The 16,289-nt window shown below is 38.2% G+C and overlaps 1 protein-coding gene across 1 annotated transcript in view; it reads left to right on the top strand.

Moving 5' to 3' along the window:
* NWD2 (NACHT and WD repeat domain containing 2) overlaps nt 1-16,289 on the top strand; it is a 55,901-nt gene that overhangs the window by 13,388 nt on the left and 26,224 nt on the right. Inside the window, exons 2-3 of the mRNA XM_065634648.1 lie at nt 8,295-8,383; nt 13,268-13,384. Coding sequence (XP_065490720.1) covers nt 8,295-8,383; nt 13,268-13,384 — 206 coding nt within the window. The remainder of the gene's footprint in view (nt 1-8,294; nt 8,384-13,267; nt 13,385-16,289) is intronic.

Raw genomic sequence — 16,289 nt, 5'->3', positions numbered from 1 at the left:
TTTCAAGTGTTGTACAGCTTTTTTTCTGCTTTCTAGTTAATTCCATAATTTTTTGAAGTGTGATTGACACCTCTAGATGAGTTCGTAGGATTTTTGCACATATCTCTATTACTGCACTGGCCCTTTTAATGTCTTCTGTTATGCATTTTTGCACTGCTCTCTCAGAAGTCCTGTTTTGGATTTCACAAGAAGTTTTTCTTTCACATTAATTTTTATTATAGTTGCAAATTCTTGTCCTTGCAGGCATTGCTGTTTTCCAGTGCTTAGTTGTAATAAGCCTTGGTGTTTTGCAGAGATAATTTTCAGACTTAATTTTGGTGTCTCTAAATATGCTATGTCTTCAGTTTCTCCTGTCATATCATTTAATTGTATGACAATAATTGTTTGTAAATTGTCGTGTTTTCAAGAGTTTTTCCTAGTTTGCTTTATTAAATTAAGGAATTAGATTTTGTTGGATTCTTCCACTTGTATAGTTTGCAGAATGCAAAATTCTCCCCCTGTAGAGATTCTGCCTTCAACCCATGGTGCTGCTAAAGCTCCCACTGTGTGTTGGCGTTTGCATGCAGATGCATTTGTGTTTGCGATCTTGGCCAAAAATCATAGTCAAGGGATGCAAGGACGCCAAGGCAGCCAAGCTGGAATCTAGGGACCATTTTCAGGATTGGGAAAGGATTCCAGGTCAACCTAACTTGTTTTTCTTTAAGAACATCTACGTGTAAGGGGGCTGTGTTCCCAAGGGGTAATGTGAGGTTAGTTATTAGGATACATCGTGAGATGAAATTCTGCTTAGAGTCCTCACCCATACCACACCCAGTAGATTTAATGAGTATGTAGTGTTTGTTTATTTATTCATTTATATATGGATTGAAGGATTTCATCCAAATGCTGTGGAAGTCGGTAAGGCATCAAAAGGTACGGGGTTTCAATACATGCCACAAATGTAGAACTTCATTTAAAATCCACTGAGATTAACAGATCTTTCCATTGACTTCACCAGCCTTTGGATCAGACTCCAGATTTGTTTCACGTAAGCATACTGTACACATAATAAAACTCAGAACTCTCAGAAACTGACATTTGCTTTAAACTGGGAACACAATAATGTGTGAACAATTAAAATTTGAATCTTGATATTTGGATATAGGAACCGCTTTCCCCTTCTGTCCTGGCAGTTCTATACTGATGTTTCCCATAAATTCTGTATTTTAACATGGGTCTTGACCCCTTTGATTTTACTAGTTTCCTCGGTTTTTTATGTGTATAAATTGACAACTGGGTGTTATTGTTAAGCCAATAGGTGGCACTGGTTAATCGTATTAACAGTCAAGATGCAGAGTATTTTATAAGTTAGATGTCACTGTGAAATATGGCCAGCTATTAAGCATTATAATTTTAAAAAATACATATTCTATATGTGTTGTCTTAAATTTGTCATCTTACAGAACTGGTAGTAGGGAACATTTCAGAGCACTTCATTTTTCATTGGATGTTGTTTGATTTTGGGCTAAAAAGGAAGAGCTAATTGCTGCAACTAGAAATTTTAGGCTTATAATTATGCCCTACATTTTGAATCCTGCCTCAGATAGTTAGGTCTTTTGTTTTGCAAATGTGTTTGTTTAAATATTCTGGTGTAGACCACAAATTTGTAGTCACATCCTGTCATTTCTTCACAACTGAGAGATGCATTTCAGCGTTACTTACTATTTTAATGTTATTTCCCATTATTTCTTCTGACTTTCATGCCAAGCAGCCATTCCTTTGGGCTCAAATGCTCAGCCCACTGTTGTATGTATTTTTTTAAGAATTGAGAAGGTTGGGGAGATGCCACCAATGTTATTATGCAGTATCCTGGTGGCTAGAGCGCCAGCCTCTGAGCTGAAGGGCTGCAATCTCAATCCTCACACTTTCTGCACATCTCGTGAGGAAGCTCCCACCATCCGGCTGGGTGAGGACAAGCAGCCGTGTACAGCATCACGGTGATGTTGCAGTATTTTGCTTGTCAGAATTTATTTGGAGCGTTACAGTCAGTTACGGGGTTTAGTTTAATTAATGAATGGCCTTCAGTCTATCCAGTTTCTCATTTGCCTTCGTAGAAGGCCAACAGAAACCTGGAGGTTGACAGTACTGTTTGGGGAGGAGACAACTGGAAGAAGTGATCCAGACCAATCAGTTCCCATTCCCAGTCTACCTAAAAAGAGTCTTGGGGAGTGTTGGATGCTTATTCTCATGCTCTCTACTCACAGAAACCACAACAGAAGGAAATGGCAACATAGTCTTTGGAGTTAATTTTCTAGGAAGGGAAGGGTACTACGTAGCTCAAATAATTTTTCTCTCTCTTACCAGCTACATGAATCAAACTCATTGCTTTCAAAGTGCTCTGAGATTCTCAGATGAAAGGTACTATAGAAATGCAAATGACTTATTATCATGGTATTATTTTCAGAGGCGAGGTTTCCATAATATTTAGGGACATTTGTTACCTACTGGTATTCAAAGCTTTTAGTAGCAGGGATAATACACAATACCATTGTATGTTATTAGTAAAAAAGGCAGTTTAAAAGGAAGAATTCAGTGGAATAGTCATATGTGACAAAAACATACTAGTGTTAAGAGGCTTGGCAGCCACCTCCATACTTGATTTTGCTGCTAAGTAATTTTTAACCTTATTTGCATCATATCCTTAGATAAGTGCATAAATTCTCATTGCAGTTAATAGACAATGGTTATAAAATACCCACATTTTTTAATATTACAATGCATTAAAATAATCCTATGGCAAGAATCTGTCCTACCCAACCATCAAATCTAAGCACTTAGAATAGTTAGAGGAAGCAAATATTTGGGTATCTTAGTGGATGTGCATTGAGGACTAGATTAGAAGATGTTCTCTGCTCATGTTCTCATCTGGGGCTTCGATAGTTGCACACGAAACTCCAGCGTTATGTGTTAATAAACGTATCTGTGTGCCTTTCTGCAGGAGACTAAGCTAGCACACAAGTAGGCTGTGAAAGAGGTGAGGTCAAGACCCCCAGCAAGCTTCTGTCCTGACCCACTGCAAAGCATGGGAACACCAAGAATGGAGGGATGACACAGAAGTTGTTTCTTCTGTGTATACAAGGAGCTGCTGTTTCCTGGGTGATGGGCTGGAGATGGAACCTGTGGGCAGCTCTTTGACCCCGTGTGATGTTCATTTCTGTGTTGCTTTCAACAGCTGCAAGGGCAGCTTTTTTCTTCTTCATTTTTTGCTTTGGTTCTTCCAGGTTCAACTGCCTGCCTCAACCTGTTATGTCAGTCAACAATTTTCCTGCCAGCTTGCGTGAGCCGGGTGATGCAGTGTTCCTCTGTCAGTCAAACAGTGGCAGTGCAGTGACCCTCCCTGCCTAGGACTTTCCCCTGCTTGAGGGCCTTAGCTTGCATCATCCATGGGTGAGGTTACTCATGGGTTACATTTCTGTGAACAGACTGTCAACGTGAGTGTGCTGCTCCTTTGAGGGTGGTCGAGTGGGGCTCACTGTCCCCACATTGGCACCCCCTGCGCAACACACAAGAGCAGGATGAGGCCGAACAACTTTCTTATTCAGCTGCATCAAGCCTTGGTTGAATAAGTCATCGTGTGACTGCAGCCCACCTGTGCGAAACTGCCATTCCCATCACTGTGGCTGAACTCAGACCAGTACGACCACCAGCAAGAAGAGAAACTGTTTGGTCTTAGGGCAGAGTAACTGGTGGTTGAAAATGGGCAATATCCGTTGAGTTTCCATGTTAACTCTTTCTGTTCACTTGCATATACGTTTTGAAATTTTCTTCAACTAAGCTACTTTCCATGACTTGTTTTATCCCGGAGATTAGTATTTGGCAACTGTTTGTAAATACACATCATCTGTTTACTAACACAAGAATGTAAAATGTACTTTCCCCATTAAAAATAAAATAAGTGACTTTAATAGCAGAACAGCTTGTGTTTGAAGGTCAGACTTTGGCATGGAAATAGTTCACGCTGAGAAACAGCACCTTGGAGCACTCTAATGAAAACTGGCAGTGATTTGACGGAGCTGCAAGCCTTCAGAAATCACACCTCACACAAACAGTTATGTTTAAACAGTGATTGCATATTATGTGGCAGAAAGGCCACAAATGCATATGTGGCTAATTCTGTTCAGTCCCCAGTGTTAGACTGGGGACACACAGAGAGAGGGAGTGCAACGGTGCTCTCGGTGGGTTCAAAGGACAGGGTGGTTATGGACTGGCTTAGGAGGGAACCATCTGCAGGAGTCAGCACTTGCAGGGAAGATGTGCATTCAGCAAGTCACTGTCTCACTCAAGACAGGTTTGGGTTTTGGCTTGATTTAAATGTTGGAGATTAATGTAGGGTTGGGGCTTTTTGAAGTCTTTTAATATTTTTGCAGGTGTAGTTTCATTCCCACAGTTTATTGTGAACAATCATTTGGATTTCAGAGTATCAGAATTAGCATTAGGAGGTATATAAAGCTCATCTCGCAGCTACTGTCTCATTTTGGCTGTTAGAAGAATGTCATTTGGTTAATCCGTTCATCTGCAGCAACAATCTGGAAGGTGGAATTTGCCTCTGTGACATTTTTGTTGTTAGGAAGTGCCAGCTTCACAGATTTGCTGTCACTGTAAATCAGGTTAGATTTTATTTAATTATACCAGCTTATCTACCATCCATACTAATTGTTGTAGCTCATCATAACTATATGCACTTCTGTTTCCTTAAAGTTTCACAACTTCTTACAAATATAGAAATTCTTAAAATTCATTAAAATAAGCACAAGACTTAAATTCCAATTAAATAAGCACATTCCATTAGATTTGGAGGTAGGAATAAATACACAGGATGGATATGCCAAGTGCCTTATCCAGAACACAGTTCTAGTTGAAGGAATGTTTTACCTCTATTTAATTTATGAGGTATTAGAAATGTAGCACTACTCCTGTGGTGTGTTGTTTCATTTTCTGAATGAGACTCTACAAGTTATGCCACAGTGAACAGCACCATGTTCTAAACTAGAGCCAGTGGGGTTCTGCAGGGTAAGTCCTATGAGCATAAATGGAAAGCAGCAGAGAATGGTCTTATCCGTTGTATACCTCAGACAATATATTTCCCATTTATCATTAATCATGCTTACTCTTAATTTCTAGCCTTTTCCAGTTTTGGGGGGTTTTTTTTGCAACTTAGGCTGTTTTAGTTCCCTAGTAAGACTGTTCTGTCTGCTGTCACATTGATCATTTAAGTAACTGCAAACATTACCTGTGAATTGTTGCTTCCTTATAACAAAGCTGCAGTCATGACTGATTTTAGTTTAGAGAGGCAAGAATCATTTTGGTTTAGCTCAGTAACTGAGTAGTAAGTTTGTTTTCAACAGAGGTTATTCTTCTAAGTTATGAAGATGTGATGCTTCTAAGTTATGAAGATGTGTTAAGGCAAAGAATATTGAATATACAGTCTTGTGATAAAGGCTGATCCAACAGCCTTACTGACTGTGAAGGTAAAAAAAAAAAGCAATATATTTCAAATGAAGCAAAGTACTCGGGTAGCTTTTATCACAAGGTAAGCAACACTGTGCAGTACAGTGACTGCAAGCTAGCATTGAGAAAAGTTGCTTCGGAGCCAAAATACTGCTGCATTGGCCCAGTGCAACCCTTAGGCTAATTAGCCTGGTTAACTGTGTACTACATTCTGCAAGAAAAGGTTGACTGAGGCACTAAAGCATGAGAGAAAATTAATGACTGTGGATCCCAAGGAAGGAGCAACTCATCTGTCCCTCTGTGCCTTATGCACTAACTCAGGCGGCTCTGGGCTGGGAGCACTGGTTTTTGCACTCCACTCCTAAATATTTGTAGGATGTATCTGTATTCATCCAGATCTGGAGTCCATTTCTGAGGTGAATTTCTTGATAGTCCCCATGTAATATACTTTGACTTACAGCATGGAGAGGGCTTGGTGTGCTTCAACTGGGTTTCTTTTGGATTAAAACCAGGAAGATAACTCCAGGATCTGTTCTGATGTACTCCAAGTATTTCTGGGGGTTAATACCAATCCAGAGCCAAATCCCCTGAAATACACAAGGCATGGACATTGTGTCCTTGGCACCAGTGATTTTACTCTAGAGGTTTGCTCCTATTGGCCCACACAGTAGCAAAAGTCTCCTCAGGCACTGTATGAGGAGCCTGGATGACTAAGCCAAAGTTGCAGGTTCTTCTGAGAGACAGGATCACTGCTGGTTGCAAGAGGGACTCAGGCGGTCATCTGGGCCAACCTCCCTCTTGAAGTGCTGCCAACAGTAACTTGGTCAACCATGAACATATCTAGTCTAGGCTTGAAGAGCTCCATGGACAGAGGAGCTTCTCCTAATGTCCAACCTGAATTTCCCAAGCTGTAGTATGTTGTCATTGCCTTTATTGTACGGACACTGCCAGAAAGAGCTTGGCTCCTTCATCTTTGTAACTGCCTAAGAAGCAGTTGTAGGCTGCGGTTAGGTCCCCTTTACAGTCTTTGCCAGACTAAATAAGCCCAGATCCCTCCATCTCCCTTTGTAGGCCATGTGTTCTTGGCCCCTGACCATCTCAGTAGCCTCTCCAGTTTCCTTCCCATCCTCCTCCTGATTTGGGGTGCCCAGAGCTGGGCCCAGCACTGCTGGTGCAGCCTCCTCAGTGCCAGGGAGATGAGGGCAGTAACTTCCCAGGAGGGAAGTGAGGAGAGAGAGTGAGGCCACCTGCCTCCAAATGTCACCCAGAGCAGGGTCTGTCTTATTTGCAGTGTTCTAATTGGGTATATAAAAGCTGTGCACTGCAGATTTAGGATCTCGCTTTGAGTGGTGTGCCCACAGTCAAACAGAAAGCTTGCAAAGGAGCAAGGACTTGACTAATGCTTCTGGACTGTTGTCTTCAGAACACACTAGTAAAGTTAGTATATTTTAAAACACGAAATCATAAATTTCTAATGTTGTTGCACACAGAGAGGATGTTTTATGAAAACTACTACACCTTTGACATTTTTCCCCAAAAAGTTTGTGAAGGGAGAACTGTGGTAATGCAGATAAAATGGATTAAGAATTTGGTGTAATTAATTAAATTATGGATTTCAAACTCTCCTAGAATTGTCAAAATAAAAAAATACTATAAATCTGTGACCATGATTCTATGAAGAGACCTCTGGCTTAAATGTATCAGCTGTGGCTCTGATAAACAAAACATTGTAAGATTTGCACACCTATCTCTGGTTTACAACAATATGGAGATTATTAGATCAGTTTTAACCTATTGTTTTATTTCAGTGCAGTTATTCAAATATTGCTTTAACTGCAGTAAATGTTCTCCATCATTCATAAGTTAACACTTTTTCTTCATGTGGGGCTCAGATCTAGTGGTTTACAACAGTCGTGTTTTATTTTTGAAAATAACTTAGCAATGGTGGTGCCCCTCTGTGTCTTAACTCAGTCAACACTGGTCACAATCTAGACGTAGCAAAATCTATCACATATCTTGGTCTTATTTGGAGAGACAATAAAATTCATTATCTATACAAGACCTCATTACTAACCAAATATACTGCAAATTTGACAGTATGTTTCTTGAGTGATATGTTTCATATAAATGTGTTCAGATTAACTTGGACAGATAGAACTTAGTAATAATTTTGGTGTCATTGCCATATTGTACTTTCATTATCAAAATGCATGCCATTTTGCATGGTGAGAATAACATGGTGTCAGAATTGTGCATTTAGTATGATAGCAGGAATCACCTGGACCAAAAGATACCATAATTAATGCTGTTAACTGCTTTCTTCCTTTTAAGATAGTATCAGATTAAAGATGGTGAGGAAAGTTATACTGTTTGACGCAATGTCATTAATTCATGTTATTGATTTATTTCTAAGTGTAGGGTTCTGTTTCATCTTTGATATATCTCTTTGTTCCATGGTGTTTCTAATTAGTAAAATTCAGCTTCCTGAAAACTAAACAGAAGTCAAACTGATAAAGAAATTCTGACTGTGGAGTTACAAGATTAATTCAGCTGTGCTTTATTGAAATATGCTGCAATATTAAAATGTGCATGAAGCCTTTATGTTGCACATAAAACCACGTTGATGTGAAACATCACAAAGTGTAACATGAAGTTTGAAGATTAAATCCCAGCACTTGATTTTTATTAGGTTTGTATGTGTGTGTGTGTGATTTAAGGGCTCTTTTTTATGTGATAAATCTGTATCTCTGACTAAGAGAGCAGAGTTCATATAAATATTGTTAGTAACATCTTTCTCTCTAACACAGATACAATAGCAGAAAGGAGCGCCCTACGAGAACATGTGTATCCTAAACTGCGAGAATTCTGCAGGGAAAACTATGGGCTGGAATTTCAGGTAGGTTTTATTGTGTTGAATCTTGCACTACTTTGTCTTGAAATTAACTCCGTTTAGAATAAAAAACATTTTTAAATGTTGTAATTGTTGTCATATCATTGGTAAAATACAAAATTGCAAAAAATGTATTTCGCATATTAATTGTACAATTCAGTACAATTCAATTTAAGTACACCTGAGTTGATGTACTTAAGTTATTTTACAGGCAGATTTGGGTAAATTCTGAATAGATGAAAAAGAATACAGGGTTTTACAATGCAACATTGCACTGGTGCTAATAGCATATAGCAACAAACTGACAACTTTCACGTTAGAAATTTAATGAAACCACCTCTATTTTAGATTTTCAAAGTATTTAAGAAGAAGTAATGTTACATCGGAATTACCATGTTCTAGAAACTATACTTAAGTTAATGCAACCTATTTTTAATTTAATGTAATCATTGAAGTAGCACCATCTGTACCTTCATATAATTGTTGTATCTACTGTAACTATGGGTTTGTCTTCCACTGTAATGTAGAAAAATAATTTAACCAGGTGAATACTGAAACTGATTAACAAAAGGGATTGAATGTGGAACATTTCTACTGAGATTATAAACAATGGAATTTGCTTCCTTTAACGTCAATTGTAAAATTCCCATTGCTTCAGTCAGTTCATTTTTTCCTTTACATTATGGAAGACAAAGACCCATCCACATCTTTGGTAAGAGCCAATTGGTAATAAACACAGTTGCATTTGACTTAAAACACATTAGTTTGGCATCACAGTTAAAGTCAATGGTACTTTTAAGTCAGGTATATCTTAATTCACAGTCTAGTAAAGTCAGCCAGTAGAGTCCCATGTATGTCAGGAGCCCTGGAACCGGCTCTCTGCAAAGAGAAATAAATAGAGTGTATGATGTTGTAAAAATGTTCAATTTTTCAAAAATTCTGGTTCTACATTCTCAAGCCTTCCTCAGATCCTAGGATTAACCTCCCATCTTAGTGACCCCAAAACTCAGCTCTCCGGAGCATAGCTTGCTTGGAAACAGTGAATGCCTTTTATACAACATCCTGTTCCTCCCAGTGTGTTATTCTTGATGCACATGCAGCTGGTTTTTAATCAAAATAACAAGTTCTTAAATTAGGATTTAATTCCCTGAATCGCGGTGGAGTTGCTGAATCTGCATGGTGGTAAATTCCAGAGTGATTTTTGATTATGGCTATAAAAGAATTTCATCTGAAGGTCCTAGCTCATCAGCTCATTGGGAAGTCCCAGCTGCAGTGGTACATGCAAGGAATAGTAAAACATATTTAAATAATAAAGAATTTTTTTCCTGTGATTACCACATGATATTAATGGAAAATATAAACTCTTTATTTCTCAGTCGTCTTTGAGGAGACATCTCAGTGACAGGAGGGAAATGTCTCCTCCAAGTAGATCATAATCCACTGAATTCTTTGTGAGAGGAAACATGTCTGTCTTCAAAGGGATTGTAATGTAGTCTCTAGGAGAGGAATGAAGTTTGCTCTAATTGATATTCATGGAAGTAAATTATTTTATTCTATAGTTTGAACACCAGGAGCATCCTTATGTGATACGAGGTCTGAGAGACAGCTCCACTGACACGTTTCTGAAAACAGCTGGAAAGCTATCACATTACTGTGGGAGCAAAGTAGGAAAACATGTACAAAAAATTACCAAGTGAAGGTAGTAAAGCATTTTGGAGGAGGCTCTGAGGTGGACTTTATCAAAACTTGTTTTTTGCCTTGTCCATTCCTGGTACACTGAGTTTCTTAGGTTAGCAAGCAAAAACAAGACTAAACTTTTTAGTGCACTGGTGTCAAGAAAGTATTATGTACTTTTCAGATACAGGGTTGAATTTATATTTCCCTCTGCAGAGCAGAACACATAACTTTTCATCCTGATATGTCATTTTCTCCTGACCAAACATGAACTACTTTGTGTGTGACTACCACAAATGCTCTATAGTAGAGGGTGTCCTGAATCCACCCTCTTCCTGATAAATCATGACCCAAATGAAATGCGCCTGAGGACGTTCACTGCTCCAACTTCTGCAGAGTCGCCTGGCTGCACGGGGATGTGTTTCAGTTGTTGCAAAGCACGAGATCTGTCAGGCATCCTCAGGTTGGTGGGGGCTGTTAGGGAACATAACCACCATGTGTGTGGAACCAGAACTGAATGTATTCAATCACTCTATGAATTTCTTTGCTCAATGGACTTTCTTTTCCATTAAATCAGAAAATATTTCTGAAAAATGGGCATTGGTGAAGACAGTAAAAGTAGGTAAGCTGAGAAGAAGACTTCCTGATTGCATGGTGTTTTGCACCTGAAATACAGGATTTTTTTTACGGGAGGCCAGAGAGGTTAAAGAAAGTAGTTGTAATAGAAAATTTTTGGAGGATAACTAATTATAGTTAATTAGCAGCATACTCTTGTCTTCTTGGGAACAATGAACTGTGTCAAATCACTTTCACCATGTGATACATGCTAGAAGGAAGATGTAATTTTGCAAGAATGAGATTTTTTAGTGTTTTTTTAAGCACTTGGAAGTGATAAAGATAAAATTATTTCATTTCCTTAGGAAAATCTGTGCAACTGTAAGATTGGTAGGACAAAAATTAAAATAAGCAAAAGGAAACACTAAATTATGAACAAAAGTCTCCATTAGGTGACCAGTGTGGAACGGAACTCAACCAGTGTCAGTCCGGTGTGTGTGAGTAGCTCTCGCACAGAGAACAGCCCCACTGAAAGTCAGAGTGGGTGTTTGTCACCCAGCTTTTCCAAGCATAAGCAAAAATGTACTTCAGCGTCAGATTCGGTTGTCTTCTCATTCCATTTCTTAAATTTTGTAAATCTTATTTATTTTAGTTAGCATAAAGAATAACCAATAAGGCCCTCATTCTGAAATTCCTGGTGTCTTCAGAGGCTTGATGGCTAAAATATATCCTCTTCCATGACAAAATCATAACATGTTAAGATACTATGTGCTGAAATTGTGTTAGCCCATAAAAATAAACTATAATAACACACTGAAGGCAGCTGCTGAGCCCCTACAATATCTGCTATTCCAGGAATTTCCTCTTCACAATTACAGAACTAATGTGATTTCTGATTAGTTAATTAAAACAGAAATTGCTTTTATGTTTCAGATAAACTTAAGCAGCACAATAAATTCATTCAACCAGTAATTCAAAATTTTTTTACTATATACCAAGATGCTCTAATTTTATGACTAGAATACTTAAGCTCTATCATACATCATTCAAGTAATCAGACAACTGAATGCAATGTGAAGTTCAATAATGAAGTCGTATAGACAAAAAACAGAAGAGAGAGGGGAAGAAGGGAACACTTTTTTCCTAATGAGAATAAAAGAGAAAAAGAGAAGAAATCAGTGCGAATGAGGGAAAGAGGAAGGCTGTTTGAGATGCAGTTTTGTAAAGCAAAATCTGCTTGTTTCAGCAAAATTTTGGAACAGAGTTTCCATAAAAAATAAAGATATTAAGTGTATTTTCTTGGCAGTGTAAGCTACAATGCATTCTATACATAGGGCTATTTCACTCATTATCAGTCAGATGGTACATTACCTTTTGTGTTTGGCAACAGTGTGCTTAGTCCAGCAAACACTGACACCTGTCTCAAACTTTTCTAACAGAAAAAAACAATGCGACTCTTGGTAGTGAAATTAAACATGGGCATAAACACTTGTAGGATTAGGTCTTAAACCCTGGCATTTATTGTTATGAGAAATTTCCCAAGGAGATTAACCGGCTGTAAACTGATGAATTAATTTTACTTTTACATCAACCCATTATTAGTTCTTATATTAGGTCTCCAGGCTGATTTTATGATCTCTTTAGACAACAGCTAGTTTTGTGATTCCGTTTCTTACGGAAACAGCAGAGTTCTTCCAGAGTACAAATAATATTACAATAAAAAATACTGTAATATATTCATGGCTTAATACAATTTTGATTTTTTTTAACTATATTTTTGGACCCTTTTTTTATTCAAGTTACATACATGATGTTAACAATCAATAGTAGCTTAAATGAGAGAGTAGTAGCGTGTACCATAAGTTTAATTTCAAAACAGAAGCATGCCTGTGATCCCTATTCTTTTAAATTCAATTTCCCACAGTAAGAACTCAGCCTTTTAGTTTAAATGTGTAGTGAAATCACACTTCATTACTTAATTTCTGCAAATCAGTTTAACACCCATACTCTGGATTCTTCTAGGAGTTTGCAACAAATTACCATCACAAAACTGAGTCTGTAGCTACAGATGAAAGGTGAAACAGCAAACTGTCTGCCACTGCATATCTATACAATCTCTGCTTCCAAAGTAAGACCAGCTAACAAAGGAAGTACAATATTAGAGAACCACACATATTCTTGCTTTTGAGCCATGTGCACAGGATGAGTTTATATCCTGTGGATAGAAATGACACGGGATGTCAAGTCATGGTCTTGACCGTGGTGCACAGCAAACTCCCATTAATTTCCACAGACCCAGGATTTTATCAATGCTTTTGTCATTATTCTTGCCTATGCATTATATGCAATCTTGTAGCAAATAAAGCCTACATCAAATCAAGATCTTGTCATGCTAATCTCTGCAAAAAAATATGAATATGAAATGAGAGACTATCCCAGGAGGGACTGTCTGGGAGGGAACATAAGAGACTAGAATTGTCATTGATTAATACCTAAGGAAACCCTGCAAGTCTCTATAAGGACTGGATATAGACCCCACTGTCTTTTACTGCACTACAGAACAATGATTAGCAGTACACAAAATGTTGACAAAGCTAAGTGTTAATTTGATAGGCAGAAAGGGCAAATGATAAAGTAACAATGTTGCATACTATGTTCCAGGTCATAGACTTATACTGGGGAGTTGAAGCGGACGAATGGGACAGTCCTGAGCTGCAGAAGACTCGCATGAAGCTGTTAGAAGATTGCTTGAAAAGTTCTGCAGGTCCATGTTTTGTTGTGGGTATAAAAATAATGTTTTACTTTACAACAAAAATATAGTGTTAGCTATCCTAACATGCATGATTCAGTAACAAATGTATTCTCTTCTTCTTTCTAAAATATTTTATATTCCTCACTGTACATTTGCTATACTGCATCCAAATGTTTCCCTACACGGCACTGTAGATTGACAGTGATCACTCAGTATTAGCGGAGAGGAAAGAAGGATCTTTCCTGATCAGTCCCCATAGCAAGATGGGTTCAGAAACCACATGGTATGACTGTGCTATTATCACAACAGAAGTATGGACTGCTTGTTTAAGGAGGCCATTAATTCATTCTTGGCACTTCTCACACATGCATTGTTGGCCAGCCTAGAAGGAGTTACAAAAGCACAGCAGCAGTGAAGAACTGTCTGCTCTGATCTGCACTTTGCTGTGCTGTCGTAAACCCAGGACACGTTAGGATGCCAGGTATTAGTGTGAAAAGGCTGGAGGTCACTGACAACCTGAGGAGGGTCTGAGTCGTTACGTTTTTCCTACTCTCTGCCTTCTCTTTACTGTTGCCAGAACAAGTGTTGCTTTTGGGATTCTTCAAGAGTCAGTAAAGCTGACAAAAATAGATAGATCTTCACTGGCTTTTTTTTTTAAACTTATTTTAATGTCTGAGAGGTATTTTCTGTAGAAGAACCTGTTGTTTTACATCAGGCTGAACAGTCTGCAGCTCTCCCTCACAGCTTTTACAGCTGAAGCAGTATGATTTATGAAGTCACGCCAAACTTTGTGTAGGGTTATAATAGCTGAAAGGCACTGGAAGGAGGCTGTATATATAAAGTCCTGCTAGGTATACTTTTCCCCCTTCCAATGAATCATAGACAATAGATTTTGCTGTCACTGATTTTATATTAAATATACAACTCAGGGTAGTGCATTTTTTTCTCTTCTGTGCTTAGAAAGATTTGTACCATGTTTTAGGCTATACATAGCTAACTTGAAAAATATTTAAAGACCAGTTTAGTGCATGGTATGCTGACTGTATTAGTTGTTAGTGCACAGACAAAAAATATATGACTTTTAGTAAATGCCTTTTCCCAGCTGCTTAGAGAGTAGCATATCCTCTTTACCTGTGAAGAATAAGGCTGTTCTGTAACTTTCTGGGTAGATCTAGATAGAGAATCTCTCGAATGAGATTGGCTAGTCACTGGTGTGTACTGCATACTTAGCAGCATCTAGTAAAGCATCGAAACAAAAGACAAGATGATTTGGGAAGAATGTGGATTTATTTTCTATTTGAGAAGTACTGTATGCAAAGGAGACTTCAGTGAAAGTACCAAAATGGCCACAAGGAGTAAGATTTGCTATGGTCAAGGATACTTCTCTAAAAGATAAATATTTCTATTATTCCAAAATGTATTTAATTTTTATCAGCTATCTTGAGGCTCCACCTTTGTGAGAAATAAGTGGGGGATGCGTGACAATTATTCTTCTGTGCATAGTTCTAGTACTGCAGAGATATTAGGAGAAACCTGAAGTTAAATTAACCTCTGTAAAAGTCTTCATTTGTTTTTAAGATGATGACCAACATTATTTTAAGACAAAGTGTTTGCAGAGAACAAAATAGATATCCTGCGTACATTAGATAAATTCAGTTCCAGTTTCATTCTAGTGCTGTAGAAGTACCAGAGCATCCAGGGCAAAAGACAGACTCATTCAGTATCTATCCGTCAGGCTGGATGTTTTCAGTTAAACATGCCTAATCCTACTTAACCAGTGTTTTGATGTTAGACTTCATTGGAAAACAATTTTAAGACCATGCCTTTGCTATTCCAAATTTTCTTTTCTGTTATATATTTGCTAAGAAAATAATTTAGAAAAGGTAGATTTTTCCTCCAAACCTAAATGTAGCTAAATGCACTCTAATTCTTACACTATCCTAATAAGGCAGAGAAGAGTTCTGAAAAAACTGCAAGTCTTCGATTATTTTTTTAAGGGAAGAATATTAAAGATTTAGCAAACTGAAACCACAGAATCCCATGAGGACAGAGGGGATACAAACCAGTGCCTGCTGTGAAGGCTGGAGATCATTTCTCTCCCTGCCAAAGATGAGACAAAGAGCAAGCTGTAGCATGTGCTGCTCTGTACTTTTATCACACCCTTACGACCATCTCTCTGTCTCTGTTTCATTCACCTCCTCACCTCACTCTGTTATTTAGCTTCAGAGCCCTGGGGAACAAAGGCCATTCTCGGCGCTTGGCTGTAAAGACCCTGGAGCTTGGAGTACGGAGTCTGCGCTGGGTTTGATGCTCTCATGACACTTTTTCACAGGCACACACGGGCCCAGATCTCTAGAGAGTTTGGGTAGATTCCTTCTTACATGATTAAATTTAGTTTTCTGGGTTTATTTTTCTACTTTTTATCTTCCCTTTGATGAAAAAACGGAGTTGGAACAGAAAGACATGGTGTTTTTCCTATAGCAGCATCCAGTGTCCTTAGACATGGATGTTCTAAAATCTCTTGACAGTGAAGGAAACCTCGTCATGTACCATTGCTGCGCATTTTAGCAGCTCGGAATTTTGAAGCTGTTAAGAACTGCCTGCCTGATATTGTTCCTAAGGAAACAAATCAAGCCAGATTAGAAATTTTAAACAGAACAAAACAGTTAGCAAAGAGGTTGCAGTGACATGATGACTTCAATGTTTATTCCAGGTTTTCTAAGGACAGGCCAGAGTAATAGGTCTCCCAATGCCTAGACTGGCAAAACTACAGAAATCTCTTTATGCACATTTGGTTTTTGCTTTGCTGTGCATTAGTGGGATGGAGTTGATTTCATTTACAAGACAAATTGAAGATGATACTACTCCAATAAGCATAATTACTTTTAATTTATAGTAATATAACTAAAAACTGACTTGGGCACTGCAGAC

The sequence above is a fragment of the Caloenas nicobarica genome, chromosome 4 (assembly GCF_036013445.1).
Source record: "Caloenas nicobarica isolate bCalNic1 chromosome 4, bCalNic1.hap1, whole genome shotgun sequence".
In the NCBI taxonomy this organism is placed as follows: Eukaryota; Metazoa; Chordata; class Aves; order Columbiformes; family Columbidae; genus Caloenas; species Caloenas nicobarica.
The sequence above is the reverse complement of the archived record's forward strand: the minus strand, read 5'-3'. Positions and strand labels throughout refer to the sequence as shown.